Raw genomic sequence first — 14515 nt, forward strand, 5'->3', positions numbered from 1 at the left:
GCCAATAATGATAAAGCTAGTCTGGGAAGTTTCACAAACACACCTGAACTTGAGTTATTGAATCCTTTGTCTTGCAGTGGATGGAAACAGGCTGGTTTGAGGTTTTCAGGTTATTTTAAAATGAAGATGGGTTTTGAGATTGGTGTGGCCAGCCAGCTTCACTGCTGAAAAGAGAGAGTAAAATGTAAGAATGTGATGCTTTGAATAATGGTTATATTGTAAAATCCTCCTTGCTATTTTATTTACTTTACACAAACAGGTGCAGGCATTGGAACGGCAGGTGTTTGATTTCCTTGGGTACCAATGGGTGCCAATCCTCGCCAACTTCCTACACATCCTGGTGGTCATTCTGGCCCTTTTTGGCACACTGCAGTACAGACGCCGATACATAACTGTGGTGAGACCATACTTTCATGCCTTGGCTTTGGAAAAATTCTAACCTGCATTGATGATTATAAAACTTCAGGATATAATAGCCCCAAGGGTCACTTTTTCACTCTAGATGATCATTCACTCGGACAATTTATGAACTAACAAGTTACGTAATCAATTACTGTGTAAGGGGAGATTTATATTGCTCGTGTATCGTTGTCAATAAATGTGGATTATTAGGGTTGACATGACTCAGAGGTCGCATACTCACTTTTGAGCTGCGAGTCTGTGTTTGATTCTTCGTCTGACAATACATTGTCAGATTGATGCCTTACAGGCAGTGAATTGTGTTATTGATTGCGCCGTTCTTCAGAGGAGATGTTAAGCCTGCTGCCCTGTCTCCTATCATTCATTGGTAGACGTTAATGATTACACGATGCCTTTCAAATTATTAAGACACTAGCAAAGTACCCATCTTTAACGGGTAGTTCATAAATGAAAGCATATGTCGGTTACTCACAGTTTCTGTGGAGTCAATTTTGTTACAAACGGGTCTCTTCGGTCATCTACTGCAGCATATTTTTAAACACAACGTTCCTCGTTTTCTTGGCTGGGGCATGGACGTGCAGCTTTGATCTTGATCCAACTCTTGATGCCGCAACATACAACATTCCGTGTGAGAAAACAGGCAAATGCAGACCTCGTCTGATTATGCTGAACATCTGTCCCTGTGCTTTGTTTATTGTCATTGTAAAGCAAGGTCGTAGACGATTACTTCAATCACATTTGGGCTCATTTGGTAGACTGTACAGCGGGTGCCATTCATGATATTTGGTGGATCCAATGAACGTAGAACAATAACTGGGCAGCCCACTTTCAGCTTAAGTTTGTGTGGTGGTATCCCTGATATTTCAATTGGAATTCAGAAATTCAACGGGAAAGTGCACCGCTTCCTCCGGAGTGAGTGTAGTGTTGATTGCATTCTATATCTTGACTTCTCCTGGGAAGCAGTCAATGATGGTAGAGTTGACAGCAACCACTGTTTCATTTAGAGGTGCGAGTATCGCTCGTTCTAACAACCAGTTGTTGTTTGGAGCACGTCCTGTTAATCCGACATAGATTTCCTCGATTAATTTGGATGGAGTTTCGTGCTGGTGGATCCCTTCTGGTAAAGTGATGGTGTCCGGTTTATTTTCAACAGGGTAGTTACTGTCTCCAATGTTCATGAGGAGGTCGGCGTAATTCGCAGCGGTGGGGTCGTTTGTAAGCTGTGCTCGTATGTTGTCATGTAGTCGGTACGTTGTAACGTTGCGCCATAACGGCGATCGCTTCAGCGTCGCATCGACTATGTTTGCACGCGTTCCTTGCTTCACAACGGGTAGTATTTGGCGGAAGTCTCCACAGAACATTACCGGGATGCCACCAAATGGTTTTGAATTTCCACAAATATCCTGAAGGGTCCTATCGATCACTTCATACACGGCCCTGTGTGTCATCGGAGCCTCGTCCACAATAATGGCTTTGGCTTCGTTCATCACTAGCGATTGCTGTCTCTTTTTTCATAGAGCAGGTTGGTGTATCTTGTTTGTGAGCATTCAGGGGTACTTTGAAGGCGGAATGTAGAGTACGTCCCCCTATCAGTAAAGTTGCGGCTATACCACTCGATGCTGTAGCAATAGCGATATGGCCATTCGATCTGATCTTTGCGAGAATTAAATTCAAGAGGAACGTTTTACGTGTCCCTCCAGGAGCGTCAACAAAGGTGATACCGCAGCACTTTGTGTTTACTTTGTTGAGAAATAGTGCATATATTTCTCTCTGATTTGCCATCAGCTGATGCTCGTGGTTGTTGATGTACTGGTTTTGTTCACATACATCGAAAATCGCGTACCGAACGCACTCCTGTGCGTGGTTTGTGGCCGTTGTACAGTCAATGACAGGAAGGTTGTAGTTATCCAGATTTTGACCTCCTTGTGCGAGGATGTGGTCTTCTATTTCCATCAAGCAAAGCTTGTACATTTCCCCTGCGTGATCGTCGTCAACATGAATGTTGTGGAGATGGAAAAAATCTTCTGCTGACGCAGCTTTATGATCATTCCAGAGTGCGAGTGGGTTACTTGGTTCACAAAAAATCAACAGGACAATGAATAATTTCCGAAGACTTTGCAGGCTCTGTCCAATAGTTGCCTCTCGCAAGGCATTATGTAGATGGTTGTCATCCTCTGCAAGTCCCTTCACCAGACATGCCTCTCGAAAAGTTGGTAAGATTACACCTTCATGACTCCTGAGATCTGCGAACGATGTCGGACCATGTTCCTGGTGAAGCAGCATGCGTAAAAAATAGCACTCTGATTGTTCTGGATTGACCGTGTAAACTCTACGGATAGCAGGGCTTCTGAATACACCAGGGAATTGTGGTTCTGGAGTTCCATTCTTGCGTCCATTCCACTTTTGTTGCAAGAATCCCACGTGTAATACTCTGGAACTTCTTGATAAGTGAGTTTTTTTGCGAACTCATCCAGATGGGAAATGGTGAAGAATTCTGTCAGAGTTGTCTTTGGTGGTCCCGCTCTGGTGTGGGCATCAGCATTGCTATTGTCAAAGTACACTCGCTGGCCATTCTCCAGGTGGATAGCCAGCTGCATCACTGGTGGATAGTGTTCATGCATCGGGAAGCCCAAGATTCGGTGAGCAGCTTCCATGGCACCCACGAACCTGGCTTCTTGATATTGTTGTATTTCATCATTATTTTGTTCACCTTCAATAGTGAAGATCGCTTGGTCACTTCCCTAATTTACATACTTCAGCACATATTTCACACTTTTGAATGAAGTACAAATTTCAACGTTCGTGTGGCCCTTCATTTGTTTTCAAAGCCAAGGGTTGTGAAATACAACCCACCGATTGTCTATAACGTGCTCGATACGCTGTCCATTTACAATCTTGGTGATTGTGATTACATTCCCTCCGTCCTCTGGGGTGCTCCTGCGGTACTTGGGATAGCTGTCTTGCCCTTGTTCCATCGTTTCCATAAAATCATTCGGGAACATTTTTGAGCAGTATCTGTCCTTCATACATGGACTGTTTCTGTTGAAAGGGCCGCATGGTCCATGGATCATGTTGCATTTCACCATCTCCTGCAGGTGAAGTTCCGAATCCGGACATGGTATTTCCACAGATGTGACTTGATTAATATCGTCGGGTCTGATTTTGCTTCCTGGGGACAGCCAGAGTAGTATGTGCACATGGGGGAGCCCTCTTTTCTGGAATTCAATAGAATACAGCCATGCCAGCAAGTCACCAAAAGCTCCATTCTTCAACAGATCCATCAGTTTCTTTAATTTCAAATGAAAAACACGACGGACGATATCTGGCTGGTCTGATGCTGTTTGTTTCGGTAGAAGATTTTCTGTAATTTCTGACCATTTTGGATAAATAGTAGAGGTTATGAGCAGATCTGGTCTGCCATACCTCCGTACGTATGCGATGGCATCTTGGGTGCGCTCGTGCATATAGCGTGGACCGCCCGTGAATGTAGATGGTAACACGATCCTTTGCCCCACGTTCCGCGGATCACAGTCGTTATTAAATATAGCGTCTGAAGTTTTCGTAGCTGTCCGCTCTTGAAGCTTTCTGTTCCCGTCTGAGAAAATGTAATCGTTCTGTTTCTATCTTACAGTAAATGTCAACTAAAAATTGCTGGGACAGTCTGCGGCACAGTAACAAATGATTAGTCTGTCGACACATGATATGGAATGTGTAAAACTGCATTTGCGTTATTTTGCGTGCAGCGGCTGACTGCAAATATATGCTCCATCCGTGTGTGCCATAAGGAAACAGGATTGGGTACTGCAGAGTGTTGTACGCACGGTGTAATTCTGATATATGCTGTAATGCTCCATCATGCTGGTGTAACACAATATCTCTGGTCGCAGTTGGTTCGTTCGGCATTAGTATGCCTACTTCATCACCGGATGGTGCGTTGTAACGGCGAGGATGTTGTGTGGCCGGCTGCCTGACTCATTTTGGATTTAAGTCCATGCTTTCCTGGGATCCCTGGTGCTCCTGCTTCTCCAACTTTTGCATTTCAGTTTCCCATAATAATTAAAACATCTTCTTTTAGCACTTGTTCTCCCAGTTCCTGCAGTTTTCCATAAAACTCCTCCACATTTTCTTCATCTGCTGTAGAAGTTGGAGTAGATATTTGATTGACGGTGGTGTTCACTGGATGTGCTTTCAACTTCACTCGTATTTACTTATCATTGACTGGATTGTTTCCCAGTATTGACTCTGCCATCTTCTGATTACAAATCACTGCCACTCCATTTCTGTTACATGTTTTGTGACCAGAAAATAACACTTTGTGATTGTCAAATTGAAACTGCCCAAAACAGTCCATCTAAGTTATTATTCGTAAAAATTCAGTTATTGTCCTCTCCCATCTTTCTCTTTTCGACATTAAACTTTCCCTGATTCATTGACTTCACATTCCATGTTCCAATTTGTGAATGTTTGAGAATCTCAGTTCGACTTTCAGTTCCGTCGACATCAGCAACTGGATTTCCTTGCAGTTTTGATCGAGTACTGTCATAACGGCCAGTTCTACTCATCAAAGCACTTTGCTCTTCCCAGTAGCTATTTGGGTGCCTTCAAACCAGGGGTGGGGGGAGGGCTCAATCCAGTACCATAGCTTTATCTCTTAGATTTCTAACCATAATTGTTGTCTTGGCATGTATGGAAGTGGTTTGTCATTGCCTTTTCCTGGCACTGTGTTTACTTGACAGGTGATCCAAGCCATTGTTCTCCAAAAGATAATCCCCTACCTCGAGTGTTACAGCCACACACCATTACTGACAATATGTGTCAGCTGCCTGCATGGTCAATCACAGCCTGCTCCCATTAGTGGGGCAGATAACAGCAATTTTTGAGAGGAATCGTGCAAATGATGATACAAGCATCAAATTTGGCACATTTGTTCTCCAGGGGATTCTAATCAAATCTGCCTGATTGGCCATTTGAAAATCCAAATTTTGAAAAATTTGAAAAAAAAAAAACTTCAAAAGAGTCAAGATCACGAATCAATGTTGGATGCTGGCTGAGATTGGTGAATGTTTCAGAAACATCATCAAAGACGTTCCAAGTCTGGCATGCAGTTTTCTTCCCTTTACCGCGGAAGGCAGACACGATGTCACATCCAGTGAACGCATGGAAGTATGGGATCCCTCGAGCTTTCTCAGGCCCTATTGCAGAAACTACCTCATGGACTGGAATCCATCGCACCTTGGCTCCTTGGCCAAAGGCAATCCACATGTTCTCAAGACCTAGTTCCTGTAAGGATGGCAGTACAGATATTGCTATGACTAGTACGTCTGTGTCATTAGCCTTAATGATAATGGACTTGCTACCATCCGTCGTTGCATCCCTGGCGTGTACAAATATTCGAGTGTCAGCTTCTTCTGACAACATGGAGACACAGCATCCAGTGACTTCCTTGTGTTGCTAATGGCATCTTCTCCTTTTGTGACAATGACTGTGCTTGTCGTCTGTGCTTCACACATCTTTTCCGCAAGGAAGTGAAACAGCTCAGTCTTGTTGTTGTCATCTCGAAGAAAGCTTCTCCAGTTACTTGGGGTCTTACTGGTTCCTCTCACTCTTCTTCTGATTCCATGCCACCTTTTCGACCTTGCCTCCAACTTCAGACTTGACTTCTTGTACACATCAAACACTACGTCCACTCTCTCGTACCTGGCACCATAGGATTCCACCTTTGGGATGATGTCTTCTTTAGCATAGTCATCAAATATCTTTGAGGTGTGTGGAGGGAGGGCATTGATAAGTGCTGAGCCATCAATGATGACTGCATCTCCCCTTGATTCTCTGTCTGGGATGTTCACTTGCGCTTCAAAAATTTCAGCCAGCTGTGTCTTCAAATGTTTTTGAAGTTTTCTTTTTTTTTTTTTCAAATTTTTCAAAATTTGGATTCAAATGGCCAATCAGGCAGATTTAATCAGAAAGCCCTGCAGAACAGAAATGCCAAATTTGATGCTTGTATCATAATTTGCACGATTTTTCTACTATCTACTACACTACATGGCTTCATCGGATATAACCCTGATTGGGGGGCTGAAATGGGGTTGCACACTTTTACCAAGTAGGTCATGTGGAGGTGGGTCGGTTCGTTCAGTTTTGTTGTGCAGATCACCAATCCAAACAAAATTCACCCTGTATATTCATGACAACACACCATTGAAATTCCTACTTGTTTCCATATGCACTAGTTGACACAACGACAGTTATTAACCTCCGCCATCTTCGAAGATGGATGGAGGTTACTGTTTTCACCCCTTTCTGTTTGTTTGTTTGTTTGTTTGTTTGTGAACAGTATTACGGAAAATCTTCTTGACGGATTTCGACGAAACTTGGTGGGGGGTTAGGTATGGTCCAAGGATCATGCCATTAAATTTTGGACTTGGTACCCCCCCCCAAAAAATTTTTTTTGTGCATTTCTACATGTTTTAAGTGATTTCCAACCCCCCTCCAAAAATTTTTTTTTACCCCCCCCCCCAAAAAAAATAGAAAAAATTTTTTTTTTTTGCATTTCTAAATGTTTTAAGTGATTTGCAACCCCCCCCCCCCAAAAAAAAATTTGTTACCCCCTCAAAAAAAATTGTTAGAGAATTTTTTTGTATTTCTACATGTTTTAAGTGATCTCCAACCTCCCCCCCCACAAAAAAATTGTTACCCCCCCCCAAAAAAATAGAGAAATTTTTTTTTTGCATTTCTACATGTTTTAAGTGATTTCCAACCCAACCAAAATAATTGTTAGAGAAAAAAAAAAATTTTTGCATTCCTACATATTTTAAGTGATTTCCAACCCCCCCCTCCCCAAAAAAAGAATTTTTTTTTGCATTTCTACATGTTTTAAGTGATTTCCAACCCCCCCCCCAAAATTGTTAGAGATAAAAACATTTTTGCAATTTTTTTTCAACAAAATTTCGATTTTTTTTTTTTTTGTAATTTTCCATGTTTTCAGTGATTTCCAACCCCCCCCCCCACCCTAAAAAAAATGCTGGAGAAAAGAACTATAACTCTGTCAGCACTGTTGACATCATATTTAATGAATAAAGGGGCTGTCACACCTTGACGATTTAGCCAACCTATGCCGATTTATGAAAAATTTGCCTAATACGCTGGCACACGTTATGGGTAGGTTTTGTATACATTAAGAGCACGCAGAAAAACACTGCCATAAGTCATAGTACGCTGGCTTTAATCGTTGAACTTTGTGGTTTTTCTCAACTTTTCGTCTGCTTAAAATTTTACGACGTACTCGGCGTTTGGCTGACACGTTCCGCTACGCTGGCCATAAGGTTTAGGCACGTTATGCGATCGTTGACACACGTTATTTATATGTTACTCATATGTGGAAACACGTTGAGGTAACATTTGCATACCGGAAACTTATTCATAAACTCTAGGTAACGTTTTATAAGCACACTACACGAACGTTGTTCACAGCTCGCAACGCGCAACTAAAAAGTTTCTCAAACATCGAAACACATCAAAGTAATGTTTAGGGAACCCGTGACTTATTTATAATCTACGAGTAACGTGCTGGGGATTAAGTTGTAGAGCATGTCCTATGAACAAATACGTATGTAGACGTTTTTGACGTCTTCATGATGACCACAGAACTTACAGAACACGTTTCTAACAAACAGCTGACGTAGAATGACGTATTCACAGCGATTTGGGGAATTGGTATATAAAAAGGGCCTTCGCAGGAGGAACCCGTCTTTTTTTAGACTTCGTGGTGAGTACATGTTGATGTCAATCCGAGAGGTGGAGAATACGGCAAGGCTGAGACGACAATGCCTACCTGTCCTTGAACAACAACATGACCTCATCGAGTTGACACTGCACCAGTTGCGTGCCAATAAAGCCGGGAGAAGAAGACGTGAACGGAGGAGAAGGAACTGGGTCAGACCATGGATCGGGAGGCGACGCCATTACGGCATATATGACCAGCTCATGGTGGAACTCCGGAACGAGGACCATGCATCCTTCATGAACTTCCTGCGAATGCCTCCAGCAATGTTCGACGAGCTGCTAGCCAGAGTTGGTCCAAGGATAACCAAGGATTATTATGAAATCATTTCAATAGTCCAGTGGAAGCGATTTAACTCGTTCAATGGAAACGATTTGAATTGCCGAGCACCAGCGTCCAAAAACAATAGGCGAGTGACACCGTTTATTAAAATAGTTTAGTGGCAGTCAATGGATAGCAAACGTAATGTAATCGTAAACGATGCGCTCCCACGTTATTCATGCACGAGACTATCGTTGGGCATAGGCTGTGGACGCCTAAAATACGATAAGCAATCGTTGGTAAAATTAATCTATAAGTTATCGAAGCGTTCTGTGTTCATTACTAGTACATTATGCATTTGTCAAAGTCTTTTTTAATAATTTCAATAGTAAAACAAAGAAATATTTCATCTTCGGAATGAGGAAAAAAAATTAGCCCTTTCAGAACATTGAACAATGATGCAAAGTATTCTCCTATTCGTTGACGCAACGAGGATCCATTATCCCCCACAGCCTCCACATCACGCTCACATACTACTACTGACATAGACATACAGCTACTACCAATGCTCCTACCACTACCACTACTACTACTACTATTATTACTGTCACGCACACCTACTACTAGCAATAGTACTGCTACTATTATTATGACCGGCGTTCATCATCTACTCACCGTGGAGTCTGGAAGAATGATGGGTTTTTATTGTGAACCCCATTTGTATATACCAATTCCCCTAAACGCTGCCAATACGCCAGTACACGGTAGATGTAAGTTAGAAACACTTTCAGTAAGTTCTATGGTTGTCCGGAAGACATCAATTTAATTCGTCTACATACGACAATGTGCGTTTTACATACATTAGAAATAGGTTCATAGCATGTTACTCAATGGTTATAAGCACGTTTTACTTAGGTTCAAATCATGCTACTCACAGGGAAAACGCACGTTACTCACGTTCATAGCACGCCAGTCATTGGTTCAAGGCCAGTTATACATAGTTTCAATGCACGTTACTCATAGTTTCCAAGCACGTTAAACATAGGCTAAGCTGACGCTACTCATTTGTTCAAAGCACGTTACTCATCGATTAGAAATTTGTTTTCAAGTATGTTGGCCATTACCTTGACGTGCTTCGACTTATGAGTAACCTACAAGTAACGTGTGTTCGCTGTGTTTAAACAATCACGGAACGTGCTAGGAACAGATGCCAACGCATGCGAAACGTGTCAGCCTTACGTCGAGTACGTATTAAAATTTTCAGCATGCTTGAAATTTCACAACGTACCAAATGGACTAGGTAATATGCCAGCGTACTTCAATGATTTCCAGCATACTCTAAACGTATACACAACTTACCTGTTATGTAGCGTATCTGACGTGTGCCTAGCGTTGTAAACACATTTTTCATGGAATAGCATACACTGGCAAAATCGTCAAGGTGTGACTGCGATGTTGACACTTCAAATTCTCAGGCAGTTTTGATTTCAATCGGCGTCCGGCAAGTTCTTAACGGGCTACGCCACGAGTTCGCCGGCGATACGTATAGCACGCAAAGGGTAAGTTAAACTCTCGTTTGTCATAGGTTTTGAACGCCGACCACATGGTAAGCATTCGTTGGTAAAAGTTATGTATAACACAACGAAACGTTCTTTGCCCGTTACTAATATGTTATGCAAAGATCAACACGTTATGAATACGCCAAAAACTTTAAAAAAAAAACATCAAAATTTCAGCGTACGCCAGCGTTTTACATACATTTTTATACGTTGCCATTGCTGCCTAAAACGTCAAGGTGTGGCAGGGCCCTAAGATATAAGGTTCACTTGAGTGACCAGGCAGTATTGGTGGCGGAGGTTTTGCACTCTCCCGAGTGCTTCCCCTCTAGTTACCATTTGAAATTACCGCTGTGAAGTGGGCGTGGCGTGCTTGTAATCGCGGAGGAAATGACCAGGAAACAACAAATGAAGATGGCGGTGCCCATGGTTGTCGTGTGATTTTGAGTATTTTTTGGTCTTTCAACAACCAAATATGTGTTGTTTCATACACTTGGGCGCGGAGGATGATGGGAAAGTGATGCAATTCACGGATAAGAGCTGGCGTAAGGTATGTGAGTGTGCGCAGGCTTGGTGCAATGCCACAGATAGTGAAACTATCAACAAATGCCGTTTTCTGGCTGATCAAATTATGAAACTGCTGCCAATGACTGATCCTCCTGCGGATGCCGGCTGTCACCAGTTCTGCTATGGGTCGTTTTGTTACAAGGATCATATAAAACGTACTGAAGCCAGGGAAAGGAAATCAGAAGCCAGCACGACTGCAGTTTCTGCTAGAGCCAGTGAGGTGGTGGGCGGACTCGAAGAAGAGGGGCCCTCATACCACAAAATACGTAGAAATCCCTCAGAACCTCTGTAGAAAGGGTGGCTGGCAAATCAGCTGGTCGACTGCCAAGAATTTGTATCATATGCCAGAAAAAAGACAAATTCATCCGTGTCAAAGGAATATCTCAACGTGATCAGTTGTCCCTGGCAGAAACACAGGATGGAGGAAAGCTGAGGGAAACTGCTGAGCAGAGGAGAGATGAACGTGATGTGAGAATAATGACAACTATAAAGGATAAAGACTGTGTGGCGCTGGAAGTTTGTTATCACCGTAAATGTTATTAAGAGTATGTGAATGACACATACCACAGACAGAGTGAAAGTAAACTCCAAACTCAGAAAGTGAACTCTGACTCAACATTTGACATTTTTTGTGATAAAGTAATCCAAGTAAGACTCATTGATGGAAAGCAATCTATACATATGAAGAAAGTTGTGTGAGATGTTCAATGACCTACTCAGAGTAAGCGAAGGTCAGGATAAGGCCAACTACCAGGCAACAAGACTGACGAAAATACTGCAGGAACGGTACCTAGACATGATTTTCTATCGTCTGAGAGACCAAAGACGTCTGAGAGATAGACTCTGAGAGAGTCTATCTCAGACCAAAAATGTCTGAGAGCGAAGTGGTGTGCATGAAGGACATTGATATTGGTTCCAGTGCTCAGGCTGCTGTTGTAGACAGTAGCTCTACAACAGAAGCAGAGTCAACTACAGAGGATGAAGCCAGCCAGGGTCCACAGCAGGGTGGATCATGCCTCAATTTACATGTTCTATACTCGGGAGCACTCATGGTGAGGGATGACCTGAACAAACACCAAAGTATGGACATTACATGGCCACCACTTGCTCCTGACTTCGACATTTCAAATGATGAAAGACCCATCCCTGTTGCATTGTACAACCATTTTGCATGGATAGCGGGCCTGTCAGATGAGCCAACCCTGGAGAAACTTGTGGAACTCCCACGGCATATTCATCTGAAAATGCTCTCTGTTCTTCAAGACGTTGTTTCTATAGCGTCAAGGGGTCAGACTTTACTCCGAAGTCCTATGCCTTGGGCCTGACTGTGAAACATTGGACTGGTTCTACTCGACTGTTAGGACTGCTCAACAAGCTTGGGCATTGTGTCTCAGTCAGTACAACACAGGCGTTGGAAATTGCTTTGGCGCTGTTACAGATTGATCAGGAGGGAAAACTGCCCTCAAACTGCCTCAGAAATGTACCGACAATATTTGTGTACGATAACATCGATTTCAGTGAGGAGACCCTCACCGGTCATGGGACCACTCACCACACCAATGGATTGATGATACAAGATGCATCCTCTGAGCCGAATCAGCACGCTCGTCCAGTGACTCCAATTAGCCGTCATCAGTGGTCATCAGTTGGCAACACGCCACCCATTCTCAAGTATGGTGGCGGGAAAAGGCAAGGGACCACAGCCTTTTACAGTTGTGACATTGACATCAGTCCGTCACAAGAGGACAGGCTATCGCTGGATGTGCACTATTACAGAATGAAAACGGTCCAGAAAACGGATGGATGGTTGCCGACATGGACTGGGTACAACACCCTCCTTCTTCGTGATGAAGAGTTGACCAAGTCAGCCATCATCTACCTTCCCGTGATCGAGGCATCACCCACGGAACTGGACACCGTTTACACGGTCCTACGCCAAAGCATCGATATGGCTGATAAACTGGAACGTGAAGAAGTAGTTCTAGTCTTCGACCTTGCGATCTCCAGTAAGGCACAGGAAATTTGTTGGTTGCACCCGGAGTTGACAGAAAGGTTGGTAATTCATCTCGGCGAATTCCACCAACTCATGAGCTTCCTAGGCCTGATCGGCAAAAGATTCAGAGATGCAGGTCTGCTCGACCTCATAATAGAGTCTGGTATTGTCGCTCAGCGTTCTGCAAATTCAGTAATAAACGGCCACCACTATAACAGGAGTCTGCGCTGTCACAAGCTCGTCTACGAAGAACTAGGAAGACTATGCTTCCAGGCCTTCATGGACTCCCTCGCAGAGGAGACATGTGTGCAATTCGAGAGGTGTATAGAACGTCTACAGGAAACGTTTCCGTCTCTGTTGTTCGAACAGATACTCTCATCGGAAGAGGTCTCGGAAATGTTCACATGCTACAGCGACTTCAGACAGCAGTAATGCACAGTGAGCAAAACATTCACATTCTGGTGCTCCTACTTGGAAATGATGGAGCTAGCACTAGAGCTTATACGGGCAACTCGTACTTCAAACTGGCCGAAACACCTTGCGATCATGAGAGCGTCAATGCCCTGGTACTTTGCGTATGAGCACCTATACTATGCAAGGTACTTACCCGTTTACTGGCTGGCAATGGCAGGGCTAGAGCACTCCCACCCAGACACCTATCAAGCGTGCATGGATGGCAAATGGACTGCCCAACGGCATACTCGTTATGGATTTAGTAGTGTTGCATGCGATCAGATCATAAAGCAGACTTTAAATAGGGACAGCAAGACCAGTGGAGGCATCATTGGTTATACTCAGAAAAGCACAGCTGTGAAGAAGTGGATCCTGTCCCAACCAGCATGTGCAGAAATCGTAAGGAAATGTGAGTCAATGGCGGATATCCACAACGAGCCCCAAACGAGAAAGGATTTGGATGTGTCGAGCTCGAAGAAGAATGAAGCAGTGGTGGTACAAGTGATGGACACAGTACTTCAAATGATTAACCCTTTCTCTGGCACTCACCTTGAACTCGTCAATATTAGTTCAGGTGTCATCGCACCGCCAGCCACTTCTGCGGACTTGATGAACACGTATGTCAAGGGAGAGAATGCTGTCGTGCAATTCATGCGTGATCGGCTTCTCTCGGGTGAGGTCCCATTCTTCAGTCCGATTCCGAAGGCCAAATTGGCAACTTTCTCTAAGGCGCGAGGAAAGTCGGTGACTCCCCACCAGCAGACGCCCAAGGTTGAAATTGCGAATGAACGTCGTCTTTTCACACGACTGCTGTCGATTGGCGAGAAAAGCAATGTAACACTCCACTATCTGCTCGCGTACCCACTGGCGAACATATCTTTCCTGCTGGCATCTGGTGATGGTTCGATTGCTAAGACGGACAAAGCCAAACTCCGCAACCATATACTGAAACTGTAGCCCGATTGCCGTGTGGACGCTCGGCCTATCCAAGGTGCAACGATTGTGGATGGAATGGCCGTTATTCAGGCGATAAAGGCTGGTTCACTGTCGAACACTTTCAGAAAACTGGAAGAGATGGTGCTGAACATCGTAGTGGCCAAAGCACGACAAAACCAATCTTCGAGACTGGACGTGGTGTTTGATACTTACCCAAGTATCAGCATCAAGTGCCTGGAGCATGCCAGATGAGCGGGCAGGGCAGGCGATCTTCAGGTGCGAACCATCTACGGACATGATCAAGCCCTTCCAAAACAGTGGGCCAATTATCTCATGAGTGGAGCTAACAAGGAGGCGTTGATATAGTTCATCGTCGAATCGTGGACGAGAAACATCTCTCCATCAAAACTGGGTGACATGCTGTTGTACGTCAGTCATGCCGGCAAATGTGAGAAAATCAAGGCGTCGAATGGTGTCATGACTGTGTCGTCAGTACCTGAACTTGAATCTGACAATGAGGAAGCTGACACGAAGCTCCTGCTACATGCC

General features: G+C 43.9%; 1 protein-coding gene across 3 annotated transcripts in view; it reads left to right on the forward strand.

Moving 5' to 3' along the window:
• The window catches only part of LOC147034914 (sodium/potassium-transporting ATPase subunit beta-1-interacting protein 3-like), a 512142-nt gene that overhangs the window by 246003 nt on the left and 251624 nt on the right, over nucleotides 1-14515 (forward strand). For 2 of the 3 annotated variants that reach the window (XM_085891081.1, XM_085891093.1), the window contains exon 2: nucleotides 260-397. The exons of the other annotated variant lie outside the window; for it this stretch is intronic. In XM_085891081.1, the coding sequence (XP_085747207.1) occupies nucleotides 260-397 (138 nt within the window). The remainder of the gene's footprint in view (nucleotides 1-259; nucleotides 398-14515) is intronic. 3 annotated transcript variants of the gene reach the window in all.

The sequence above is a fragment of the Eptatretus burgeri genome, chromosome 1, assembly GCF_056783735.1.
Source record: "Eptatretus burgeri isolate ZD-2024b chromosome 1, Ebu_testis_v1, whole genome shotgun sequence".
Lineage (NCBI taxonomy): Eukaryota > Metazoa > Chordata > Myxini > Myxiniformes > Myxinidae > Eptatretus > Eptatretus burgeri.